Raw genomic sequence first — 27,832 nt, 5'->3', positions numbered from 1 at the left:
ATCATCTTTGCAAGTCCATGCTTAGCTTGACTTTGCTGGGCAAGCTGAGATATTTCTTGCATCTGAGACTTGGGATGTTCACACAAAGACAAACTTGTTTATGCACAACTTTGAGCTTGTGCTCACTGAATGGCCTCAGTTTTCCTTTATTTGGTTAGACCATTTCTCCAGGCCGGATTGGATGGTGCTCTGAGCAACCTGGTCTGGGGGAAGGTGTCCCTGCCCATGGCAGAGGTTTGGAATCAGGTGACCCATAAGGTCCCTTCAAGCTATTATATGATTCTCTGTTTTTTCCAGTTTGCCAATGGAATTCTGACTTCTCCTTTGTATGATTCCTGGCCATTGCAGCCTGGCAGCACTTCTGGTCTTAATAGGCCTATTTCTTATTCCAACATCCAAATGGAGTAATGGCAAAGGAAGAATCCAGTACAGAATGTTATCTTTACTTTTTTTCACAGCAAGCTGGTATCTTACTCTAGTTTTCCAGCTGATATTTATCCCCATTCTATAACAACTTCATGTAGCCCTTTTTTTTTGTGGTATATTTCACACTGTTTCCAGTGTTATTCTCATGCCTTTGCAAAGTCAAGGCATAGGATGTTTACAGATTTCCTTTTATCAGGAGGACTTTTTTTCTGTCCAAGTCAAGAGTTATACTTAGTTCTATATAAATGACTAAAATATTTGGCAAGCAATTAATCATATTCTTTTATGTTTTAGAGTGTCACCTAGAAAATGTTTTGTCTAGGTGTAGTGATTTTTTTGTAATTTTGACCAATCAGCTTAGCTTTGTATCTGTAGTCTATCCTTTTGTATTTTTGTTCCTTTTCAAAAGTAGATATGAAGGCATTGTTTTATTTTATTTGAGATTCTGGATTCTCATGTATTTTTCATTATTTCTGAGGTAACGGTTGAGGTTACTCTGGGTTGTATAGAACCTGTTGAGTGACTGTAACCAAGAGTAATTTAAAACAGATTAACTTCTCTATGAATTCTGTCCTGTAGTTCACTATTTTTGCTTTTGTTCTTCCTCTCTTTCTGCTGATGCTGTACTTGCCATCTGATTGCAACTGACTTTTTTGGGAAAAGATTAAGGAAAAAGACAGAGAACACTTCTGTTTTCTTGGCATTGTCCATTTTATTTCTCAATGAATATTGGAATAACTCCTTCCTCACTACTCTTCTTACTAATATATCTGTGGAATTGTGGGGATTTGTTCTTTACATACATTACCTTTTCTCATTTTGCAATGTGACCTTTCTGTGTTAGATTTTCTGTGTGAATGTGCTGCTTTTACATTTGTCCTTGATGATTTGGCCTAGTTCCCTTTTTACTATTACTCTTATATTTTGAATCATCAAAGCATTTCTGAATTGCCAGCTGGCCTCTTACTATATATATTTCCTACTATCTTTTGCGTTAAGATAATTTGTATTTGTGTACTGAATACTGCTTCTCTGAGAAGTGCTTAGTTGTCCTGACTCCTTCCCACTAGAATTTGATTCTGAGAAGAAGAAACATCTCAATGGAAGAAAGTCTACTTCCATAAACACAGTAAATGTGCATTGGCTGTCTTCACTATTTTCCTTTTTAGACTTACTAAGGATGGTTGACAGTCATTTTGTGAGCACAGTCAATTACTTTCCCTTCTATCCTTGCATTCTCTGTGCTAGTTGATTTCTACATTAAAAAAAAAAAACCAAAACAACAACAAAAATGCCAAAACAAACAAATGAACAAAAAACCCACCAAAAGTGGTTTTCAAGAGCTGGCTGAACAGTCTTGTACTGCAAAGTCTGAAAAGCTCCTTGAAGGGATGTATTTAGACAGAATTCTTTCTGTTTTAGCAGTACTCACAGAAGGAATGTTGAAGCTCTTTCCTCCATGAGTTGCAACCCTCAGCTGTTCTTCTGTATAATTGATGTGGGCTGGAGTTTCCCATTGCATTTTAATTTTTCTACTTCCAATATCTCTTTAGTCATTGTGTATTTTGTATTGTCTTGGCTTTTTTTTTTTTTTTTGCATTATTCAAATGTGTATGACTTCTTTCCTAAAAGAAGACTTTTTTAAATCTTTATAACATTTGCACCTCTAATGTTAAGTTTTACTTCACCTCTGGAGACATAATTTGGAGTGGAGGGAGAAGGATCAAATTCCCTCTATGTATTGCAATGATGAATCTCAAACATCTTAGTATTCACTTCGTTGAAACTTTAGAAGTCTTAGGTAAGAAAGGGGTTTTTTAGGTTAGAAGTAACCTCAAAACCTGTTCCTTGACACATTTGTATTAAAAGTTTGGAGCTCTCTGCTAGCTGCTTCAAAATGAAAGAGGAGGCCAATGTCAGCAGATCCTTTTCACACTTATGGTTATGATTTGTATCTGACCCCAGCAACATTTGAGGTTGAAGTTGACTGGTTTCCCTGTATCATCAGTGCAGAGTTACATCTCTGAAGGGGGTTCAGCTGCATTTAATTAAGTAACTTAATCCCTAAAGGTGTCCTCTTCTCATGGACAGTTATAAAGGAAGCCTAGTGTACTAGCTTAGGCGTAGGTTTCTACTTCTGGTGAAATATCTTAATCTTGCCATTTACCCTTTCCACAGACCATTACTGCAGTTCTCTTTGAGCACTGAGGGTCGAACCTGCATTAGCAGTACAGAAGAACTGCTCTAGAGATCAAGGAAAGTAAGAAAGGGGTTCAGTCAATGAATGCAGAGTTCAGCTTTGTTTTTGCACACACCAAGTCAAAGATTGATTCTTGTGATGCCTGTAGGGCCCCTGTTACTTGAATCAAGAAACTGCCTCTGAATGAGCAGAGTGCCTTCCTCTGCTGCTTGCACCTATGGAGTAGAGGTTGTGACAGATATGTTTTTTATGTGAAGTACCTGTGTATTCTGTGTGTGATAGCACCTCGGCTGAAGTGGGGTTGATTGTGTTATTCATCTCAGATATGCCTGCTTGTAGTACCCAAAATCTGCTACATGGTGCAGTCTTTAAAGAGTTTTCCTTTGAGTAGAAGCTGTAGTGGCTCTTGATCTCTTAACCCCAGAGTTCCTCACCCTGCTGTAAAACTGCTTCCTGAGTGCAAGGATAACTGCTTCTGCTCAGCTGCTGACATTTCTGAGCTCCGTGGCATTCTATTGCAGTGATAATAAAATGACATGAGGCACTTGCTAAATGCAGCAGGTCTGGAGAAGCAGCTCATTGTGCCTTTGTAGACTAGACTGCAGTTAAAGCAGTTTCTGTGTGTGACACTTCGTGAGTAACCATTACAAAGAATTTCCTGCTCTTATGGTAGCTTCCTATGGTAGGAAGACAGTGGCCAGTAATGACAGAGCTATAGCTAAGGATGATAAATATCTCTAAATATTGGGAATTAACCTTTGCAGATGACAAATTGTGGAAATTATGTGAGGCTTCTGCCATTCTAATTAATCTGGCTAAAACATCAAGCAAATAGGAACATTTCTAATGTCTCCAAGAGCAGAAAATGACTGCAATTAAGGGGTAAATGCTAGCATATTGTAGGAGGTGCCCTATGCTTTTTACATCTGCGTGTCCAGATCTTAACTGGTAGAAAAGACTGTGATACTAAATGCTGTTTATTTTTGAAATTTTTATTTTAATTTACCTTTAAATGTATAAAATGCCTAAAGCTATGGCATTCTTTATTTTAACAGATAAGGAAGGACATACATTTTCTGTATTCTGGGTGCTGGTGAGTGTTGTCCTAGGTGCAATAGCCATGCTGTGCAAAGAACAAGGAATTACAATACTGGTAAGAATTCTCTTATTAACTGAATTTTCACCTCAACATCTGTCAGGTATAGTTGCAAAGTCTACAGAAATTAATCTTCTCCACAGCTAATGACATGCACCCCTTTATATTCTGTTCAGAAAACTAATTAATGTTGACAAAAAGCAGTATTCTCATAGATTCATCTTAACTGTATCTTTGCCAATTTGTTAGAGTCCTTCACTTTAGCTTTTGTAAGCAGGTTGCAGATATTTTTGCAAAGCTTAAAGAGTTTACAACATTAGTTTCACTTTTGTTGCCCTTGGTTTTGAATTAAATTCTTGACATAGCAGGATTACAAAGTTCTTGTGAAGAGAAGTCTCATGAACAAAGATATAACTGGAGGAGAGCGTTTTTAAAAGCTCCATTCCCTTGCTTTTGTGAACAGTGTAATTACAATTAGGGCCATTGTTTATGGCCCTAATTATAATTATATTGTGGCCTAATTAGCACTTCTAGTACTGCATTTCTTCCTTTTGTCCCTTATTTAATGATGTGTCTGTGGAAACAGATGTAGTTGTTGTTCGTGTTTATTGTGGTCTGGCTTTTTATAACTTCAGTGAAGACAATGCTGGTTGGGGTGACCAAACTGGCTACCTGAAACGCTGTATCTGTGATTTTTACCTTTTATATAGCCATATGTCTTTATTAATAATCCAGTTTATAGCTTTAGCTGACATAGATAAGAACAGAGTCAGAAAATTCTTTGCAGCAATGACCCTCTTGTCCTTGCTAGAAGAAAAGGGAAAAGAAATTACAGAAAACTTCTTGATTTGGGATATTTTTTTGATAGATGTTTGTAGATGTGTGATGTGTTTTCCAAATGTGTCTGTAAAGAAAGCATAAGGGATTGTCTTAAAATGTGTAGTTTATTCTAGCAGTATGAAGTAACTATTTGAGCTATCAGATGCAGAACTATTATTGGATTTGGGATTTTATTTGTTTGCTGTTGCACTGCTAGGATGATTATATTTACTGTTGTGCTAAGGGGCACAGGTCAGAGGGATAAAGGGCTAAATCACCCATTAAAAAGATTACTTGGAGGCTGAATGTGATTTTCAGTAGAATTCTTGCCTTCCTATTTCCATCTGAGTGAGCCAAAAGCCTTTTAATTGCCAAGTGGCCTTTCTACATGGAACCAAGCCACACTCTAAGCTATCTTCTGTCCCTTCCCTGTGACTGTTAGTGAGGGGCTTGTGGCCTCCCTGTGTACCAGCCCTTTGCTTCACCTGGAACTAGTTTTACTGGGTTTTGTTCCTATTTAGTCTTTAGAACTGTTGGTTAATTTGTGAAATTATTAGAATATAGGATAAATACTCAAGAATTACCATGGTGATATGCTGAATCTTTGAAGCAGAAATGCTGAGATGCTAAGGTTTGATTTTGCCAGTAACCTCAACAGAATTACCCCTGGACACATTTATACATTTTGTTTTCCTGCTTGGAGGTAGTTATGTGCAAGTGTAGCCCTGCAAAGCACTGAATATGTTCTAGTTTTATGTGTAGTGGCTGATGCCATATAGAAATCTTCTTCTTGTTTTCTTTTTTTTTTTTTTTTTCCCAACAACCTGCACTGTGTTTATTGCTGTAATTGCAAGAAGAGCAAGCCTGATACCTCTGTTAAATCATTCTCAGCCTTTGTCTGTACCCTTATAAAAACAGTATTTCTGAAACCTGGAAGTCCAAAGATACCATACAACAAAAAATAAGTAGAAGGCTTAAAGAAACTCCACCTTACTGATAGAAGCCTTACCTTTTGACTGCAGCATTTACACTGCAGAACATTTGGGGAAGAAGATGGAGAGCAGAATTCTGTTGTGACCATGCATATGTTATCTAGCTTGCTGGTGCATAGTATTCCCTGAAGGGTTATTCCATGTAGCAGGAGAATTCTCATTACAGTAAAATGTTATTCTGCTATTCTGAGCTGCATTTACCATTCTGCCATCATTTCTACCAATGTATCTCTCTAATTGTTTGGAATCAGAATTAAGATGTACAGTAAGTCAACTCAGGATGTATTTAAAAGAAAATATTTGTGGTTAGCTGCTTAATCTTTTGCTGTTTTTTTTCTCTTGGCTCCTTAGGGTTTGAATGCAGTGTTTGATGCACTGGTGATTAACAAGATAAATCTTTTGGAGCTCATTCGAAAGTTACTGTATAAAGACAAGTCATTGGAGGTGAGTCCTTGGATGTTTTGTTCATTCTTACAGATTTTGTTCATTCTGGCCATTCAGACAGTTATGTCCTAAAAGACAAAGATTCAGCTTCTGGCAGTTTTGTTGTTGTTGAGAATTAGGAAAAAAAAATCCAAACCAACCAAACAAACAACAAAAAAAGGTCTTGTTAGTCAGCCTAGTAAGGCATTTTTGCAGCAACATGAGTAGTAATGGGGTATTGTTAGAATCACTTTGAATAGTAAAACCCCTTCCACAATTTTCTCAACAATATGTTAAAAATGTTGTATGGAACAGTTGACTGCTTGATGCAACAAATTCTCCAGGGTCAGTAACTATACACCTGAAATGGTACTCAGAATGGTTTGGTCAGAATAAAGAGAGGGAGAGATTTATTCAGATTCTCAATGACAGAGTTAGACAAGTACATTAAAAATATATTATGTTAATAGGTCCTAGTAGCTTTGTAGTTTAAAAGAAGTTAGGTAAGCACTGATAGCTGCTAGGGATTGATTTTTCTGACTCATTGGTGTCAATTTATCTGGTATTGTCTCAAGTGGAGCCTGGCACCTAGTATTGGCACTGGCAAGCGAGTAAGAGAAACAATCGGCCTCAGATCAATGATGGATAACAGCCAAATAGACCTACAGCCTACTACAGTTAAGATTCTTGTCCAAAAGAATATTCCTTGGACTTTGCTTCAGTCAGTGGTTTCACTGCAGAGGAGTCTCACTAATGTTTCTGAGTGGCACAAGTCCTGTGGGGCTTTTAAATTCCTTTGCAAGGAGTGAAATGAGCTGCAGGGGAAATCAGGGGAAGTAGGTTCTCTAGAAATGAAAGAATAGATTTGACCAAGAAGGGCTAAGTGAGGACTACAGGAGTGTTTCAGGCAGCAAATAGGAATGCTGGGGAGTTTTGCTGTATAAGGAGACTAATGTCAACTGGAATATGACAAGGGAAGCATCTAGAGCTGTAGGGATCTACAGCAGAGCTGGTTCAGAATTAAGTGCTGGAAACAAAAGGTAATAATTAGAAGCTCGGGAATAAGTGGCCAGTCAGCCTCACATCAGTGCCTGGTGAGATCGTGGAACAGATCCTCCTGGAAGTTATGTCAAAACATATGAATGACAGGGAGGTGGCTGGAGACAGCCAGCCCAGCTTCACCACGGGCCGATTGTGCCTGACTAATCCAGTGGCTTCTCTAGGAAGCCTGTTCCAGTGTTTGACAGTAATAAATTCTTTACAATGAGGGTGGGGAGGCACTGGGACAGGTTATCCAGAGAAGTTGTGGAACCCCATCCCTGGAAGTGTTCTGGGCCAGGCTTGACAGGGCTTTGAGCAAACTGATGTAGCAAAAGATATCCATGGAATCCCTTCCAGCTCAAACCATTCTATGATTCTAGGAAATGTCAGAGGCAAACCTTTTTGGAGGGTTACTTTTTAAGCATGAAGTGCTCAGAGTGTGGTGCTTCTGTTTAAAAGAACTTTTAAATGGTTCTGTTTCACGGAAGAAAACATCAGATGTGCCTTTTCCCTCTTATTCTTTTGGCAGAAGTAATTAATTTTAGCTCCTGTTACCTGCAAAAATCTGTTCTGCTCTTTTCAAGGAAGTATATCTAAGATTGTTTTGCTTTGTTGAAAGGCAGATTATAAAAACTCTTCAAGTAAGAACATTTTTTTTCTTCTTGATTGAGACGGGTTTCAGTTTCATGCCAGATTTCAGTTAGTTCTGAATCAGAGAGGATACAATAACACTTCTTCCACTTTCACATTCTGCCTACTGAGAGATTTTGTGACAATTGTGAAATCTGGCCTTTAAGAGACTGCATGTACTGTTAAATGAAATGAAGCCCTGGGCAAAGAGATTTTGTTGTTAATCTGTCATAAAGCAGTTATAAATAGTCACTATATGTGGGTTCTTTTCATAGCACAATTTTGTCCAAAAGCTATTTTATAGGAAAACTATTCCTAAATCCTTCTTGTAGTAACTTTGGTTACTGAGATGTCCAGGTTGGAAGCAATCATTTGAGCACAAAGGCTTGCTTATGTAAACTCAAAATTACAAGCTGCTTTATCTTTAGATATTCAACTAAATATTTTATCATGACTCCATTGTCAATTACAAATACTAAAAAAGCAATCTGAAAATTGTTTTTTAATTTAACTTTTCCATCCTTTTAGAAAATAAGTATCTTCAGCCAGTGCACTGATGTCTGTCTTTGTTCAGGAAGCCTATCTTTTTTTTTTTTTTTTAAACTTCAGACATACCTGATATTGACATCCTAAACAACTGTGGTGGTCCTTGCTAAAAAGCATATTCCACTCAGAGATAATCATAATTATTGTGCCATCTTAAAGCTTTGACTGATGTATTGTTATACTTACTGATGATTCTGTTTCCAGTCTCCACTGGTGAAGCTTGAAGAATCTCTACAGTGTACACTGGTTTTTTTTTGGTTTGGGCTTGGTTTGGTTGTGGGTTTTTTGGGTTTTTTTGTGTTTTTTTGTGGTTTTTTTTAATGAAAATGATGTGTGCTTGGAGAAAAGTGTTATATGTTCTGGAGAAAAAGATACAAAAGTCTGTCAGATTTACTGTCTACCATCATTTCTTTATGTTTTATGTGACTTGCCTTCTTTACAGCCTGGAGGGTATATTATAAAATGCATGATGTAAACCAACTGAGTTAATATAGATCAAACACAATTTAATACTTTTTCTGATCTTGGGTCATTTGCCCTGAAGTAAGTGATTTGGGTGCCTCTCTGTCATTAGCTTTTTAATCAAGTTTTTGAGTGTGACAATTCTAATTCAGTTTCTAATTCCTCCTAGTTCCTAACTGTGCATTTTTCTTGGTACATACCTGTAATTTTACCTCTAAAGATACCTAAGTGGACAAATTTTTTCCATGACAAGCAGACAGCTGAAAATAGCTATTTAAAACAAAGTCCCCAAAGTACTCATCCTCCATTTTAGAAAGAAAAGATAAATTAATTTAATATGCTGTATACTAAAGGCTGTATTCTGCTCAAATTCCCTGTCAGAAATTGCCATGTAAAACTATATCAGCTATAGAATTAAGGAGGATTTGTAGAAGAGTCTTCATGAAGTAACAAGTTTGTTTACTGATTGAAAAGGAAATTAAAATATTTGCAAGAAATATTTTACTTTCCCATTAAAATGTCAGCTCTAATAGCAAAACCACACAGGAATAGCTTTTTTTTCTTTCTGAGATAGAGGTGAAAAGGATGCGAATGTGTTGGGTAAGAGAACAATACTGTTTCTATATGAGGTGGTTTTTTTTTTTCTTTCTTTCTTTCCTGTAGAATGCTGGGCTGTTGAGGAAGGGGCTGCTTTTCAGGATAGCTCTGTTGATGTGTGGAGGGGCTGGAATACTTTATATCCGCTGGAGGATTATGGGCACAGGGCCACCAGCTTTCACCGAAGTGGACAACCCAGCTTCATTCGCTGACAGTCTGTTTGTAAGAGTAAGTTACAAAGTTGCTTTTTTCTGGCCAGCTCAGAACCTTTGTCTTTTGTGATAAAATTAAGTTTTCTGTGCTTCTAAGAAACAGTGAAGCGAGCAGTTTTTACATTTCAAGATATGTGTGATAAGTCACCTTCACTTGTGCTGCTGTGGTGATTCTCTGCAATTTTTTTTAATAGTATACTGTGTATATTCTTTGCATTCAATTTAACATGCACATTGCAATACTTTTCTATTTACTCCATATTTTTCCCATGCATGCAAGAAAGTAGCTTTTGCTGATTTTCATCCCTTTTCCACATACTGTGCTTGACTTTTCATCTTTCACAACTAAAGGAAATAGCACAAAGTTCTAGTCTGGTGTATATGGAGCATGTCTTGCCTACACACCTCTGATGGCATTAAGGATCTTTCTGGAGATGGAGAATCAAAGATTAAGACAGTGGATGATGTCTTTTGATGTTTTCTCCTGTTGTACGAGATTGTTCTTTTCATCTATGAATATTGGTTGGACAGCACAGAATTGCATTTCCCTGCTCTGAACTAGAGAGCCACCTAGCTATGTTTAAAAGAAAATTAAAAATTACCTTCACAGCTGTAATTGTAATGGATATGTAAATAGTTGTAGTCTAACAGTATTCATGGCCTCTATTGTGTTACAAGGGGAGTGAGGGAAGAGAGATGGACTAAAGTTGCCCCCTTCTTCAGCCCCCCCAAGTTTACTATCAAATAAATGTTTGTTTTCTCTTTGACTGACAGGCTATAAACTATAATTACTACTATTCACTGAATGCATGGTTGCTGTTGTGTCCCTGGTGGCTGTGTTTTGATTGGTCAATGGGCTGCATACCCCTCATTAAATCCGTCAGCGACTGGAGGATAATTGCACTAGCAGCACTTTGGTTCTGCCTAATTGGTCTGATATGCCAAGCTCTGTGCTCAGAAGACAGCCATAAGAGAAGGTAAGAGACAGTGATGAATTTTAAATGCCTGGCCAACTTGAGTACAGTATTATTTTGTTAAATCCACTATTGATAATTTTAACAATTCAGTGGAACTAGTGTCTAGCAAATGCAGTTCAAATAAATATTTATAGCTGTCATTACAGTTTTATCCCAATTTGGGTCCATCACTGTACACCAACCAGTAGGAAACAGAGTTGGAGGAGGAGGCATGGATGGCTGCTTTATGTTTTTCTCCTGAAAGGGTGTTTTGAGATCCTTAACACTATAGGTGGTAAAAAGTAATATGTGCTCAAAATGCAGTAGGAAATTGTTTGTTGTTGCCCGTACTTCCTACAAGTCATCATTTCCTTTAATTTCCTCCTAATAATGGAAGAGAGGAGATGGACTTTGAAAGCAGGTAGAAATACTGGCCATGGTCATACAGTTAAAAAGTAAAATGCTTGACCCATAGTATGTACTCAGAAAACAACTTGTACCTCACCCAAAGGAACGAAAAAAATTATTGTAAACTGTTCTTTCTCACTAAGGCTTCTGCTTATCTTTGGAGGTTCTGTTACCATTGATTTTATGTAGACCTAATTTCTCAGTTCCTTGAAATTTTTCAGCTGCTCAGTTATAGAATGGTTTGAGTTGGAAGAGACCCTAAGGTCAGGTAGTTCCAGTCCCCCTGCCACAGGCAGGGACACCTTTCATAAGATCAGGTTTCTAAAGCCCTGTTTATCCTGGCCTTGAACACTTCCAGGAATGAGGCACTATCACTACATGTCCTTTTGAAAAGCCCATATCCAGCTCCCTTGTTGCCCTCTGGAAGGTTGCTAGAAGGTCTCCCTGGAGGCTTCTTTCTCCAGGATACACAACTCCACCTCTCTCAGCCTGTCTTCATGGGAGACATGCTGCAGCCCTGTCCTCATCTTCATGGCCCACCCCTGGACTCACTCCAGCAGCTCCATGTCCTCTTTATCTTGAGGGCCCCGGAGCTGGAGGCACCACTCCAAGCTGGGATTTCACCAGAGCAGAGTAGGAGGGACAGGACCACCTCCCTGGCCCTGCTGGCCATGCTCTTTGATGCAAGCCAGGATGTGGTTGGCTTTCTGCACTGCAGGTGCACATTGCTGGGTCATGTTCACCTTCTCATCACTGAACACCCCCAAGTCCTTCTCAGGGCTGCTCTCATCCCATTTTCTGTCCAGCCCATCTTTGTTCATGGGATTGTCCTGACCTAAGCACCAGACCTTGCACTTTGCTTTCATGAGGTTTGCATCAGCCCACCTGTCCTATCCAGGTGCCCCTGGATGGCATCCCTTCCCTCCACTGCACAGCTGGGTGTTGTGGGCAAACCTGCTGAGGGTGCACTCAGTCCCACTGTCCATGTCACCGACAAAGATGTTCAACAGTGCCAGTCCCAATGCCAGCCCTTGAGGAACACCACTTGTCACTGGACACTGAGCCATTGACTGCAGCTCTTTGCATGCAACCATCCAGCCACTTCCTTAGCCACCAAGAGGCCGAGCTGTCAAATCCATGTCTCTAGTTTAGAGATGAGGATGTCATGCTGGACAGTGTCAAATGCTTTGCACAAGTCCAGGTGGATGATACCACTTGCTCTTCCTTTATCCAGCAATGCTGTAACTCCATTGTAGAAGGCTATAAATTTTTTCAGGCACATTTTTCCCTTAGTGAAGCCAGATTGGCTTTCACTAATCATCTCCTTCTTTTCCAGGTGCCTTAGCATATTTTCCAGGAGGATCTGCTCCATGATCTTGCCAGGCACAGAGGTGACCTACTGACCTACTTTCCTGAGTCTGCCTTTTTCCCTGTTTAAAACATGAGGGTTATGTCTCCCCTTTTCTAGTCAGTAGGAACTTCAGCAGACTGTCATGACTTCTCAAGTAGGGTGGGTAGGAGCTCAGCACTATCTTAGAAACTTCATCCATCAGTTCCCTTGGGATCTGCAAGTGCACCTTACCAGATCCCTTGGAGTTGTGCACCTTAGATGTTCTTGAACCTGACCTTTTCCTACAGCAGGCAGTTTCTTGTTCTCCCAGTCTCTGCCTTTGCCTTATGTGACTTGAGCAGTGGGGTTGGAGCACTTGCTGGTGAAGTCTGAGACAAGAAGTCATTGAATACCTCAGCCTTCTCCTTGTCCTGGGTAGCCAGGCTTTCCAAATGCTTCCACATTTTCCACAGTCTTCCCTTTATCACCAATATAGGTAATTCAGAGTTGTGTGTTTGTTCAGAGTACAAAATCTTATTCTTTTCTTCCTTCTCATCCCTTCAAATGTTAACAGTGTACCTGCCTGCATTTCTGCTGTTCCCATACTTATTTGCATAGATAAATCATTTTGGAGAGGGGGTGGAACTCTTGCTGCTAGTGATGTCCTACTTTCTAGTAAAAATGCACTCACTAAGCCTTTATTGCTAAATAGGTTTTTAGTAAAAAGTGAAGATAAAAGATAGGAATTGTGGGGATGAGAAAAGGTAGGATGCATCTACCTTACAGTGTAGAGAGTCATTTGTAATAAATTAGAATAGACAATTACCATGCCTGTGGCCTTTATAAGAAACACCTAACATGGACCTGAGGTTCTTATTCCCTTATGTCAGCTCTGTAAAAGTGAGGTACCTAGACTCTTTTGTCTGAGCTCTGTATAGTCCATAAAGAGCTACCTGCTGAGGATGCTAACATTGGTGCCAAAAAAAAAGGAAACAAACTGCTCTCAAAAGCTGTGTGTCTCTTCTGTCTGTAGAAAGAGAGTAGATTACTAACTTTCAAGGGGTTAACCACAATGGATTCTACTATTGATTTGTTTGTTAGGAGAAAGACCACCCTCTCAGTTGAATGTGCACCAAAGTTTCTTCTTTAACAGTGACTTACTGCTCCCATTACTGTCTTACTAGGTCCAAAAATAGACAGATAGCTTTTACCATTACTTTTCCAGTATTTTAAACAGGAGTTATATAATTAATATGCAATGGGGCTATTTTCTGGCCTGGAAGCATGAATATTGCTTTTCTGAAAATTATAGCAATGATTTTTAAAGTGCTTCCCTGTCCTATATGCACATCCTTCTACAATGGTTAAATAAAGTTTATATGTTAAGTAGAAAAGGTACTTTAGTTAAGATTTGTAGTTAACCTGAGAATGTTTCTTGTTTGCAGAATCCTTACAATGGGACTTGGATTTCTTATTATCCCTTTTCTTCCTGCAAGTAATCTCTTCTTCCGAGTAGGATTTGTTGTTGCAGAGAGAGTCATCTACCTCCCCAGTATTGGATATTGTATTCTCTTTACATATGGATTTAGTCTCTTGAGTAAGCAAGCCAAGAAAAAGGTACCATCAAAATAATCAGTAAAGTTGTTGATGATGAAGCAGTTCAATTGCATGATTTGTTTCTTAACTTGCCTCTCTTTCCTTAAGAAAATTCTTGCTGTGGCAGTACTTGGAATCTTGTTGATCAATGTTGTGCGCTGTGCGCTCCGCAGCAGTCAGTGGAGGTCAGAAGAACAGCTTTTTAGGAGTGCATTGTCTGTGTGCCCTCTGAATGCAAAAGTAAGTCACTCATTGACTTCTACTTTCTTTTTTCTTTTTTTTTTTTGTTTTCAAATGTGGGGTCAAGGAAGTATTATGCATAGTTAATGTATTGTGCTACAGTGTTATTCACAGTCTTGCTCGGTTCAGGAATGACATTGACTTGTCAGACATCTAAATTACAGTGGCAGCATAGTCAAAATACCAGAAAGTGCAAATTACAATATTGTAATTCAGAACTTGGAGGTGGGAGTGGGGAGGTGAGGGAGAGGGGAGAATGCACTTCAGGAAAGGCATCAAGTCAAATTGGATATAGTGCTAATAAAATCTATTTAGAAGAATTGTGTGTATAATTGCAAGTTATTGCAACAAAAATATCAAAACACGGTTAGTAAGTTGTAGTAATGTATTCAACTGAAAAATGTTTATGCTGTTTTTAGAATCCTTTCTGTGAACCTTCCAGTGGTATATAAAGCCAGCACAGCTGAGGGACAAAGCAGCATATCATCAATGCAATTGCAGGATGTGGGAGTAAAATCTTGCTCCCACTTCTGCTTTTTTACAGCAGCTGAGCGGGCTAGACTCTTCAGACATGGGCACTGAGGAAAGCTGCAATTTTCCCTGCAGGCTTAGTGAGGGAACAAGTAAGATGGTGGGGCTGGATCGGATGTTTCACTGAGCTGAGCAGCAGTGTTCCGCATCACAGACTGACTCCAGCCTCCAACAGAGGTGACCTCCACAGCAGTCCTTTGACAGCCAAGAGTGTGATCTGCTGGAGCACACCACTGAGCCCTGATGTTGTCTGAATTTTAGTAAAGAGACTCTTTGAAGAGCCTGGGAGTGGGAATGTGCAGCTTGTCAATAAAAATACATTGATGTTTTAAAAGATTAGATTCCTGTAATCTAGAGTGGTATCTAGAAAATGCCAATCAAGACACAGGGTTTAAAGTGAAGGCTCAACTTCACAAAGAAAATGATAAACTTAGCATTTACTGGAATACAGATACGCAACACTGAGCTGTAAAAAACATTTATGGCCAGTATTTGCAACAGGGTGGCATCTTTCAATAGTCTGAGATTTTAATACACAGGAAAGAGCTGTTGTATTTTATTGTGTGGCAGTGGTAGGCAACCATCTTCTTTTTAATGATGACCTCAGTATATCTTGTCTTCTGGATGACAAGCGCATGCTATAAATGGAGCAAATGCAATCTGTTTTCTTTGTGTGCAGCTCCATCCATCTGCCATGGTGAGAGTGCTTTAGACAGATCCCCAGTCTCTGCCTGTGCTCCAGGCTCCTTGGCCTGCAGCCATGCCTGGCTGGAAGCTGTGGCTGTGCTCCCCCAGCACTGGGCTTGAGCCGATAAGCTGTGCACAAGCTACTGAGCTAATGCAGCTGGTGTGAAGCCAGCGAATGTACAGGCAAAATGAGCTTGTGTTTGTCAACACTGGGCACTGCAGACATGCCTGAGCTGTATTTCTCCTGGTGACAGCTTGTGCAAGGGGAAAGCATGGAGATGTGAAGCGGGAAAGGATGGTAGGCTCACATTCCAGTTTTGCTGAAGGATGTAACTTTGAAATCACAATAGTTGGGAACTTTTCTAAGCAGGAACATTAGAGAGTCCATGTATGAGGGCCTATGTCTTGTTTTCTTTATGAACTCAGCTGTGGTTATTTAATTTTGATAAAGGTAAATGTAAAAATTTGAACCAGGTTTTGTTTTGATCTTCAGTTGTCTTGAAATTGCAGGCTTCCTTTAAAAATGACTCCACAGGACTTTCTTTCAGTGACCCATTTATTTCAGTGGCAGGCTGCTGCAGACCAAAGAATGGCACACAGATAATAGCTTTTTCTTGTTGTTCTTGGAACATATTAAATATGTGTAATGTGGTCATGCTTTGCTTCCATTATGTATCAGGATCTCAAAATCTCAAATCCTCAGTAGCAGAAAAAGCTGTTCATGTTTTGTTGTACAGCTCTTTTCAATTCCAAATTGTCTGTGTGGGAAGTAGAGTAAACTTACCCTAATTCTAAATAACAAGTTGTAACAGCACTGCCTTGTCTAATTTCAAGACTCATTTCTTTAAACATATCCTTTAGATAAAAATGTGGAAACTGCATTAAATGAGATTGTGTGGCACAGTAGTGAATCTGGTGCCTTGACACATCTGGCTCAAGAGGATGACACTTAAGATCAACTTTAATAAACATTGCCCAGTGACTTTAAAATATATTGGAAATAATCAGGTACCATAATGAAGCTACAAAATATTTTAACCTCTAAAAGTGTTCCCAATACAGATTTTTAAATGTTTTAAATATTGTTAAATTTATTCAAATGTTATTTATTTACAATATTTTAAAATATATATGTGATATATATATGTGTGTGTGTTTTATGTGTGTTTTATATATATATATATATATATATATGTAAAAAATACGTGATGGGTGGGTAGGTAGGGCTTTTTAAGAGAGTAAAAAAAACGTGATGGGTGGGTAGGTAGGGCTTTTTAAGAGAGAGAAACAAGTATGTTACAGATCTTGGTTAAACATGTCCAGGAACATGTCACATGTTTGAACTTGTGTGGCCCTGCACTCAGGCTGTTTCAAAGGTCATTAGACTGAAACAATACACATTTTTAATACATTTGGCAGTATTTTCCTTAGCTGAACAGGAGGTGCCTCTGCATTGATTCTGTTTTCCCTACCACCTTTTTTTATACTGTATGGATTGGATTCTTCGCTGAGGGAGAAGAAGCTGTTTCTTTTAGCATTTAGCTCCTCTCCTAGGACTAAATGAGGGACCTTAGTCAGAAGGACTGTATCCTAGATTTGTCTTTCTCTCCACTGATGATAAAAGAAGTCCTGACAGCTGGAGCAGATGTGGATATGTAAGATGATGTGAGATTTTGACCCTCTCCTACTGCTGTTCACTATTTATAGACATTGCTGATTGCTCCTCACCTTCTGAAGTCATTAAACATTGTTTCTTTCCAGTTTAAAGATTATTCCCAAAAATGCTCATCTTGCTGCCTTTTTTTGCTGTTGGAAATGTTTGCATTGTTGGAAGAACTGAGTTATTTTTTGTCAGATTTTAGAAAAGTCATAGCAGTTAAGAATCCAGAGATGGTCTTTATTCCTGGATGACTTCCTCTCATTGATTCTCTAAATAAATAATTGCAGTTACACTGTTACACACATGGGAACTAGCCAGCATTTTTCTTTTCCTGGATTTGAAATAACTGAATTTAAGTGACTGTAAATTGTTGTGATTTTGTACATAATCTCTACATTTTCCTTGCTGCTGGCTTTTCTTTAAAGGATAGAAATTAATAAACATAATTTTTGAAAAGCAGTAGCAATTTCAGTAGCAATTTTTGAAAAGCAGTAGCTATTTCAGTAGCAATTTTTATGCAATAATAAGCAAGGAAGTTAAAATACTCCCAACACAACTATCTGCCTTGACATACTGAGTAAGTAACTTTGAAATTTATGCTTTATGCAAACTGCAATCATTATAGATGCAAATTTGCCAGAGATTAACTATGCTGATACTGAAAACGTACAATAAGTTAGTGAGATTGGTTTCTATACTTTCTTTAAAAAGTCCTGTAAAACCTCTTTGTTACAGAACAAGATTTAATGCTGCCTGAGGATCTGATCTTTGATCCTTAAGGAAGCTGATCTAGAGGGCCTTTCCTTTAGATATTGAGATTTTTTTTTTTTATGCTCTATATTAAAAAGGGATTATCTTCTGAGGAATTTACCTTAAGTGCTGTGGGCTGTGTTTATATGGGCTATTTGCAGTGTTTTGCCACCATTTTAGATGTGAATTTTTGTGTATACAAGCACGGTCATGCAGAAGAATCTTTAGACAACATTGCGTACACAAACAAGATGTGAATATCACAAAAGCTTTGTTTTATTATTATTTAGAAAACAGAGGTTTAGTAGTAGAAGAAAGAGAAGATTGATGACACAAGCTGGCATTGAACAGAGGCATCTGCATGTTCCTGGAGAAATTTTGACATCTGTGCTTTTCTTTCATCCTTTTCAGTAAATGTTCATATTTGCTGAAAAAGAGATTAAGCAGCTAAGAAGAAACAGTAAAATTGGTGATAATAGTAATGCTCCAACTGATCGGGGGGTGTACCTCCTCAAAGATGATATTACATTTCAATTTCTTCCTGTTCTGCTTTGAGGGAAAACAAAAGCAAAAAATCAGTCTGGCAACAATTTCATTTTTGTACAGGGAAATGTTTTTTTTTCCTCTCCTTGTTTAAATTTAACACTTAAATAAGAGTTCAAGTACTATGGATATCTGGCACAGAATAATATGCAGTGCTTTTTCTTTTCTATATTGGCTTCTTAGGTTGATTGAGGTATTGGACAGACAAATACACACAGCCTATCCCTTGGCTAGGCTATGTTAACTTAAACAACACATGCCTGTTGAAAGTAGGTTCTACCCTAGGGTATTTTTACCTGATCTCTTAGATTTCTGAGAATACTGTGTTGTTATGCATCCCTGAGAAATGCTCCTTTTAGAGCTATTACTGTAAAGTAATTGCCTGTTTAAGATTGATAAAGGATCATCTGAGTATAATGTAATACGTCATTTCCAGTTAATATTTAATCATTTAATAACGAAGGGCTCTTAAATGTTTAACCAGGAAAGGAAAATCTTCCCTCCCAGGCTGGCATGCACAATATCTGTCAGAAACAGAAGAACCACACCTCTGCAGATGAAATTTTAAATAACTCACCAGCCCCTCATTAAAACCAGATTCTTCCCACCCACTGGTCCATAGAAGGCACCTGTGTTGTGCAGGAGGCACAGCCCTGTGCTCAGCAGACAGCAGTGCTTACTGCAGGCCTGCCTTCAGTGAGCTAAAGGCTGACCTTGGCTTCTCTCTGCCATGGCCACGGAAGTGAGAGACGCAGCTGGATGGCAGAAGTACCTCTCAGATGTCTGGATGTGCCTGGAAACCCTCTGCTGCTTCTGCTCTTAAGAGCAGGATGTCACTGCATCCTATAACCCATTGCAGAGCTGGTTTTGTCGTTGGATGTCTCTGGTAGGCTGGGCACTTCTTTTGATGTGTTTGGTTTTGGGCTTCTTTCCTCTTCCTTTCTTTGTCCACCACCATATTAAGAGGAACTAAAGCTACAATTTCACTTGAAGGGAAATTAGAAAACTTACATACAGCAAGGAGCCCTTCATTTTTGGGAGTATTGTATAGAAACATCATTTCCTTTCACACAGGAGCTGTAGCTGAGGGCAAAAGAAATACACCATTGAAAATGTTAATAGTTTATTTAAATAGTTGTGCGATCAGTTTTAATAGACTATAGTACATCTTTTTAGTTCAGCTCACAAAATGTACCTGTGCACTTAATACTTCATTTGATGTTTTGACTCGAGAGAATTGATATCTCAGTTTTCTTCAGACTGCACAGTTCTGTTTACATGAGAAAAATATTCTTGCTGCTGGTACTTTTGGGAAAAAAATGGATGTGAAGATACTACATGTTTTTTTAAAAAAACTGTGAAAAATAGAAAGTGAAGTGCTGTTTCATAACACAAGACAGCTGACATGTGAAAGACTGAGTGGTTGGTGTACACCAAGATTTTTCTCATCTGCTCTGTCCCGGTCTTTAGTAAAATTTCATTTTGTAAAGCTTCTTAAAGAATGAAATTCAGTCAAGTTAAATATAATTTTGTTTGCTGATGCTGAAGTGTAAAGTTATCTACTTCAAGGGCTAACATCCAGTATTCAGTGAAATCTTTAAGTATTTCTTTTGTGTTGCCACAATTTGTCTTTTATCTGGGTAAAATTTTAATACGTGAACTTCAATATATAATCAGAGCAATCCAGTTTGTTAAGAATCTTAGTGTTCTGAATAATTTCTGGAAGAATTCAGTCCTGAGAAACATCTTTCAGGGTATTTCATTTTACTTAAATGACTCCTGGGAAAATGTTGCTCTAGCTTCTTGTATTTTTTGACACTGTCAATGGATCTTTGTTTTTTTCTTGATGTAAATGTACCATTCTCTTGCTTCTTTGCCATGGACCTTGTCATATTTTTACAAATGTACAGTACAGTGCCAGGATTTTTTTCTTCGTGGAAGCTGTGCTAGAACTGCTTTTATGGGGTGCTGAATTTGTGTGCTATTTTATATCTTACAATGTGAGGAGCTGCCTCTGTGTGTGCTTAGTAAGCTTTAGAGCATCTCTGCTCTCTGTAAAACCAGTGAAAATACTTTTTCTCCCATTTGAGACAGCATGGGAGATGTCCTTAACTCTATTTGTTGGTGGTATGCTACTGCACATTACAATAGTTACATAGAGATGAAATTCAACAATTAAATGCCATAACAACTAGGCTCCAACACTCATGTGTGCTGGATCAATAGATACTATGTCAACTGCAATTAGGGGTTTTCAGTTAATGGACATGTCAGATAAAATCCTTTTTTGAATGTAGAAGGTGAATTAGACTTATATAAGTGCGTTATGAACCTATCATTTTGGACTTCAATCTGAAGTTATTCCTGTATACTGTTTTGAAATTTGATTTTCAGAGTTTGAAAAAAATTTGCATGTGTTTGTTTTAGATGAAATATATAAATTCAATTTCAAATAGTAAAGTAATCTAAATAATAAGTCCTGGTCTGGGTGCTGAGAAATCTCTTTTCAAGAGTCAGCACTCACAGTACTTTTCAACCAGGTAACATAATCTTCTGAGATTTCTCTTAAAGTGGGATTTGAGATGTCTTCTAACTCAGATTTGTTCTGAAATATATTTGTTCCTATTTACTCTTGCCATAAATTAGGATGATGCATCTTCTCCCTGTAGTCTGAAAGCTCTAGATCCTTCCTTCGTAGTTCAGTTTTTAACAGGCAAAGTCTTCAGCGTGTTGCTATATGTATTATTTCAGAAATGCTCTTTGATACATTTTTATCTTTAGACAATAATTTTGCCTGTCTGTTACCTTTTGTTTGGGATTTTTGTGAATGTTGAGTTTCTTCTAGTTTATGCAATAATGAAAATAAAGGTTGACACATTGCTTCTGCCATGATAGATTTGATTTGAGTCAAACGTTCTCTTACCTGGCAAACAAATTAAATTAGGAGCAGGAGGTCTCCATACAAAGTGCCTTGTGAAAGGTGTGGTGACCTCACTTATAAAACTAGGACATGAATAATTTTTCTTAAATAGCTGGAATAGGTAAGCTGATCTGTACCTCAGATTTTGTTTTACTGTCTTCGTTGTATGAATTATCCAATCCTAAGAATCAACCTACACTAAAAGCCAGCAGTGAATGACACAACTGCTGACTGTTTCTTTTTAGAGAAAGAATTTTTAGCTACTTGATTCCACAAAATATCTGACTGTGTGGCATCTGGTGGAATATCCACCTGTGTTTTCAGGTGCACTACAATGTTGGCAAAAACCTGGCTGACAAAGGAAATCAAAGTGCTGCAATCAAATACTACAGAGAAGCTGTAAGGTATTAAAAATTTTACTGCTTTAAAGATATTTCCTAAAATTGCTTTCATGTTTAACGTGAAGAAAATGCTTAGGTATTCATTTTCATGTTCTGCAGCGTTGCAGAGCTAGCAATTTGCATATATTAATACATGTCCATACATAATAATAATCTCTTAAATTTTACATTTTAGGTTGAATCCAAAATACGTGCATGCCATGAACAACCTTGGAAATATTCTGAAAGAAAGAAATGAGCTCCATGAAGCAGAGGAGTTGCTGTCCTTAGCTGTACAAATACAGTATGTTTAGACCAATGCTAAGCAGTGTTTTGCACCAACTGAGCCAAAATGATACAATAGGATCTTGTGTTTCAAATGCTTAATTGTCCTCTCTCTCGGTGGTTCTTTTCCCAATTTGCCCAGACCTGATTTTGCTGCTGCATGGATGAATCTAGGAATAGTGCAGAACAGTTTAAGGAGGTTTGAAGAGGCAGAGCAAAGCTACTGGACAGCAATTAAACACAGAAAAAAATATCCAGATTGTTACTACAATCTAGGGCGGTTGGTAAGTGCTTTTGAATAAATGATAGCTATGACTGGAATCTGTGTGTCTTTCTGTGTGTGTATATATAGAAAGATTTATATAATTCTGCTGTACTGTTAAAAGCTGATAGTTATCCCAGTTTGCTTATGTTGCATTTTAGGGTGATTTCATACTTTTAGTAGCTTTTTCTATTGCTTTCCTAAAATACTTCCTTCCATACAACATTTGGTAATCCTACTTTATCATACAAAGAAGTACCAACAAAAATACAGATTTAATTTATTTTTTTCCAAAAGGTATTATTAATAATTTCCCAATGTTTTGCATTCCTTAGTATATTGTTAGCTAGTAGAACTGTGCTGAAAAATTCAGATTAGATTTTTGAAAATATGTACATTAAATATTTACTAAATCTCTTGTGTAGATTTCTAAATTATATGCTGTTTCTTCTCCTTATTCTATTGGTACATGCATATTTGAAGACAAGCCTCACTTGCAGAGGCAAGAAAAGGAAAATTAGTATATAGCATTCTTATCTTCCATACTACAAGATTATTCCTTTTATGTTTATTTTTGTCTATAAAAAGAAATCCTACTAGAAAGGACAAGACATCAACAACTTTTTAGTGTCTTTAGCGAATGGTAGGAAAGTAGAGCAAGTAGAAGCAGAATTACTGGATTTTTCTTTTGTTTTAGTATGCAGATTTGAATCGCCATATAGATGCATTGAATGCATGGAGGAATGCTACAGTCCTGAAACCAGAGCACAGTTTGGCCTGGAACAATATGATAATATTGCTTGATAACACAGGTAAAGGTCTTTTTGAATGTTTTAATGAATAATTCAGTGTCTAGAAAAACTGAAACCTTTATCTGTTTTTATCTAAAAGGATCTCTACCTCTTCTTTGGCTACCCAGACCCCTTCTAATAATATAAGAATGCCTTCTGACTCAGTGATTTTAAAGCATCACTTGAAATCCAGCCCATAAATTGAATTTCTGATACTTACTTAAAATGCCATCGTTGTGCAAGCATGTTTGTATTGTAGATTAAATTCCAGAACTTTTTAATCTCTGCTTTCTTGTTCTTCTGAAGGTGTTATCTATTGAAAACAAAATGAAGATATTCTTTTGCCTTAGTCTACAGGATTTTACATTTGTATGTGTGTGATACCTGGTTTTCTCTAAAAAATTATGCAGTCAGCTATTTGTAAAAGATGTGTGCTTGCAGCATGAACTAATAAGGCTGTGTTAAAAACATGCTTTCTCTTTTTCTGCTACCTGGGCTCCCAGGCAATCTAGCTCAAGCAGAAGCAGTTGGAAGAGAAGCCCTGGAATTAATACCTAATGATCATTCCCTTATGTTTTCCTTGGCCAATGTACTGGGGAAATCACAAAAATATAAGGTAGGTAACTAGAGCTTTTTGACTCTAGGGCTTTGGGTTGGATTCACTGGGATTTTTTCCTTAATTAAACTCCACCTACATTTTTTTTGAGGAGATCATTGTGGACCATGACTAGAGAATCTGTTTAAAACGTTTCAGTGCCCTTCTCTACCACAGTATTGGTGTGTGATTCTGTCTTGAGCTTATTCCTCCTTATTTTAGATGCCTAGGTTACCAGTGTTGCTGCCCTACACTATGTCAGTGGTCAGTGGAGAGAAATAGGCTCTTCAGCACACTAGAGGGCAGTTAGGGTCTTGTGTTGCTTCAGAGGGAGAGAGCCTGCATTGAATTAGAGACCTCATTTCAGGAACTCAAATTAGGTGGGACAAGCTAGTTCTTCTGCTTTTGCTATATATTCTGTGAATACATATATATATATATATATAGAGAGAGAGAGAGAGAGATAAGAATTCTGGCCTTTTTGCCTCAGACACGATCTAAAATGTAGTAATATGAGTTTATTAATCCCAGACTGAGGATGGGATACCTGGGTGATCTCAGAATGCTATGAGACAAAGTACATGCATTGCTCAATGTGTTGAACTTTCTCTTGGATGCACTGGACCAGCCTGGGAGCGGTACCTCAGCATTAGCTACCTTTATTTGCAAGTAGTAAATGTAATGAAACTGATGAGGATGACTTGTTTCCCAAAGGGAATTGTATCAGATGATAAGCTTATATGACAGAGAATAAATCATACACATTTAATATAGTTAGTTGTTTAAACTGACTCTATAATCAGTGATTTATGTTTGTGATAGGGAAAAATTGATAATCAAGTCCTTGTTGTACCTTTGAAAAGCATCATTTACTGAACCTTTTTAAGGTTTTTTTAGGCTTTTAAGGGGTTTACTGTCTTTTTGATAGTGATAATGTTAACAGCACTGCAGGAACATCCTCACGTATATACAAAGTAAGAAGATTCTATAATATGAAACTTATCAGGAGAAAATGGCCTAAGTTGCCCCAGGAAAGGTTTAGATTAGATATTAGGAAATTTTTTTCACAAAAGGGATTGTAAAACTTTGGGCCAGATTGCCCAGGGAAGTGGTGGAGTCACCATCCCTGGAAGTGTTCAAAAAATGTATGGATATGGCATTGAGGACATGGTTTAATGGTGAACATGCTGGTGGTGCGGGGTTTACAGTTAGACCTCATAATCTTAAAGGTCTTTTCCAACTTTAATAAGTCCATGATTCTCAAAATAGATACATCTGTCCAGTAGTTACTGTGACCACTTCTATTTCTACAGTATTGATCAGCTGTGGAGTCCTGACCTGTTCACGTGTGAGGCCAGCGCCCGTGACAACCAGCACTGGCTTTTGTTTGTGTTAGTGATGCTGTTAGACACCCAGTTACTGTTCTTCTAGACTGGCTAGGTTATTTTCCTGGACACTCTAAATCTTTTCTCTCTCCACCTGAGACTGTTATAAAATACATATTTTAGGTTGGTTTAACAAAGTTCCAGAAGGATACAAATTAACATCCAGAACACATAAGGTATGAGATTATGGAGGAGGTAATTGCTAGAATTATTTTGGTGAGTCAGGCCTGTGGAAGAATAGAGGATTTGATAGTCATTCATCAGGGAGAATATGTAGCATGGCAGAATACAGAGCATTTATAATGAAATAAAGTTGAAAAAATAAGTTGAAAAAATAAGCTAGAAATTTTTTCCAGGTGTAGGAGAGACAAGACTGTCTTACTGGATTTAAAAAATAAAAAAGAAGATAGTGGTTTTGATTGCCAGCCTTGAAATGTTATTATGCTGCAGGAGAACTTGTTGGAGACAATGTAGAAGTAAGAGTAGGGGAAAGTGCAGCTTTTAAGTCCACATTCTGAAGAAAGCAAAAGGAATAGTGGAGCCCAGAAAAAAAAAAGCAGGGCACCAGTGAGTGTTTTAACAGTTCAATATGGAGTAGTAGTTTTGTGCAGAGCTTAAGTAGTCACTAAAAACTGATGGGTTATAACAGGGAGAACAAATTAGGGAATTGGAAAGAGGACTCACAAAGGTTATGATCTTAGCAGCTGTATTGGCATTGCCTGGAAAGAAGAGATAGAGATTTGTTTGTAATGGGAGAATGCTTACAGACCGAAAAAAAGCATGAAAAATTCAGATTTCTTGTCCACCCCCTCGCCACATAAAAACAGAGAAGTGGATGGCTCTTCAAGGATTTTTATTGAGTAGAATTGGAGGGGAGGAACAGGGGATGGAGACTGTCAAGGTGATGGAGGTAATTTTCAGAGTGCTGCCTGGCTGTGTCTGATGTGTTGTATGACCTCAGGCATTTAATTTATTAGGTTACTCGTTATGTGTCTGTATAAAAGTTGCTACTATGTTGGCTCTGTTGTCACACAGGAAGATTTGTTCTGGGGTTTTTTGTTATCTCTTATTTTAAAAGACATTGAGTCAAAAAAGTTTTTATTATGTTGTGAGAGATTTCCTTCCAATAAGCACACAATATTCTCCTCCTTCCAATAAGCACACAACATTCTCCTTCAGTTTCAAATATACTTCGATTTTCAGCAGAAGATAGGTTTCCTATGTCACAAAAAATAAAAAAATAACCCTTTATTTTGTGTTTTTATCTAATGATGAATGATTTATTGTTCCAGAGAGAAAAGCACATAAAGGATGAGCTGTTTCTGTGGTTTTGTTTGGGTTTTTTAATTAACATCTGTTATACCAAGTTTGATTCTCCTTTGAGTGCTTGTTCTTATCTCAATTGATGAAGAACCAAGCTTTAGTTGAAAAAGATATGTGCTGTATTTTTGTTACATATACATCTATGCTTTTTCTGTAAAAAGTGCAATAAATTGAAACCATTCAGCATTTTTTGTATTTGAAATAAAGCCAGACTACATTTTTGTGGCCTTGGCAGCAGATGGAATGCGGTGTGCTTACCCCAAGCCTTTGCTATATGCAAGCTGCAAGTTTCTTGGCAACACTTGAAGATTTGGCAAGATGCAGCAATTTGAAATACCACTGATGTACTGGAATGTACATTTATTCCATATATCCACAGTAATATGAATATGATGCACCTTAAATAGCCTTTAAACAACCACTATGCTTCTACTAGCTGCTGAGCAAAGCAGTGGTGATAAAAATATTCTCAGCATGGAGTTGAAGATGTATGGTAATGGCAGCCAGCTCTTGAATATGTATCTCATTAAATTATCTGGAAGCACATTGCACGTGCTGTCCCACTGTCCTTCAGCAGTGAAGAGATGCAAGTCTCTACATTAGCTGCTCCTCCTCTGTGCAAGTGGCAACTTTTAGGCATAAGGCTGATTTAAGTGTTCAGTAGATCTTTCATTAATTGTTGTTAACCTGCCCAGTGAGAAAAAAGGAGATTTACTAGAACGCAAAATTTGGAGTAGGAAAAAGCACAACTTTATGGGACTTGAAATTACTGCATGCTTTCAAGTGCCAATCCACTGTTGATATTTAGGATTTGAGAGTTGTATGAAAAGAGGAGGTTATCTTGCACCACTTGCCAAATTTTTGAGTCTCAGTATGTTTCTCAGGTGACTGAGAAATACGGAAATCATGGAATAATTCTGCTTGGAAATGACATCTAAGGGTCATCTAGTTTAACCTCTAATCCAAACCAGTGCCAGTTCCAGTTGAATCCTGAATATCTCTGTCAATAGAGATTCTGTAACCTCTCTGGACAGCATTTTTCAATGCTTGACCAACTTTATAATAAATTAAAAAAAAAGATGTTTCCTTTAATTGGAATTTCTTGTATGCCAGTTTGCATCCATTATCTCTCACCCTATCTCACAGACATGTGAGAAGAGTCTGTTTCCATCCTCTCTGTATTATCTCATCAGGTACTTGTAGGCAGCACCTTCATCTTCTCTCCTGAAGGCTGAAAAGATCCAGTCCTCTCAGTTGGTCTTTGCACATCTTGTGCTTCAGCTCTGTACCATTTTGGTGGCTTTCTGCAAGACTCACTGGAGTATGTCTGTGTCTTTCTTGTAATGGAGACCCCCAGCCTAAACACATACTCAGGTGTGATCTCAGAAGTGCTTATCTGTAGCATTCATATTTTCTGAAAAATCCCTTCGCCCAGGATTTTCTCCTGGGAAGCTGAGAAGCCTCAGAGAAAAAGGAAAACAAATTCTTATCTCATTTGCTTCTCCTGTGTTGTGCTCACATGTGGAATGTGTTTGGAGATTGTTTACCAACAGGTGGTTGTTCCATTGGTTTCATGTGAATTGTTTTGACTTATTGGCCAATCAGGGTCAAACTATGTCAGGCTCTGGAGAGAGAGTCACGAACTTCATTATTATCTTTTTAGCCTTCTGTAAGTATCCTGCTTGTATTCTTTAGTATAGTTAAGTATAGCATTCTTTAATATAATATAGTATCATAAAGTAATAC

At 37.9% G+C, this 27,832-nt stretch overlaps 1 protein-coding gene across 1 annotated transcript in view; it reads left to right on the top strand.

Annotated features, from left to right (window-relative positions):
• The window catches only part of TMTC4 (transmembrane O-mannosyltransferase targeting cadherins 4), a 54,861-nt gene that overhangs the window by 20,932 nt on the left and 6,097 nt on the right, over positions 1-27,832 (top strand). Inside the window, exons 6-16 of the mRNA XM_063149611.1 lie at positions 3,682-3,779; positions 5,885-5,977; positions 9,299-9,460; positions 10,219-10,421; positions 13,584-13,755; positions 13,843-13,974; positions 21,390-21,469; positions 21,642-21,749; positions 21,873-22,014; positions 22,690-22,804; positions 23,287-23,399. Of these exons, the coding sequence (XP_063005681.1) occupies positions 3,682-3,779; positions 5,885-5,977; positions 9,299-9,460; positions 10,219-10,421; positions 13,584-13,755; positions 13,843-13,974; positions 21,390-21,469; positions 21,642-21,749; positions 21,873-22,014; positions 22,690-22,804; positions 23,287-23,399 (1,418 nt within the window). The remainder of the gene's footprint in view (positions 1-3,681; positions 3,780-5,884; positions 5,978-9,298; positions 9,461-10,218; positions 10,422-13,583; positions 13,756-13,842; positions 13,975-21,389; positions 21,470-21,641; positions 21,750-21,872; positions 22,015-22,689; positions 22,805-23,286; positions 23,400-27,832) is intronic.

The sequence above is a fragment of the Melospiza melodia genome, chromosome 2, assembly GCF_035770615.1.
Source record: "Melospiza melodia melodia isolate bMelMel2 chromosome 2, bMelMel2.pri, whole genome shotgun sequence".
Classification (NCBI taxonomy): Eukaryota; Metazoa; Chordata; class Aves; order Passeriformes; family Passerellidae; genus Melospiza; species Melospiza melodia.
This window is presented reverse-complemented; position numbering and strand designations above follow the sequence as displayed.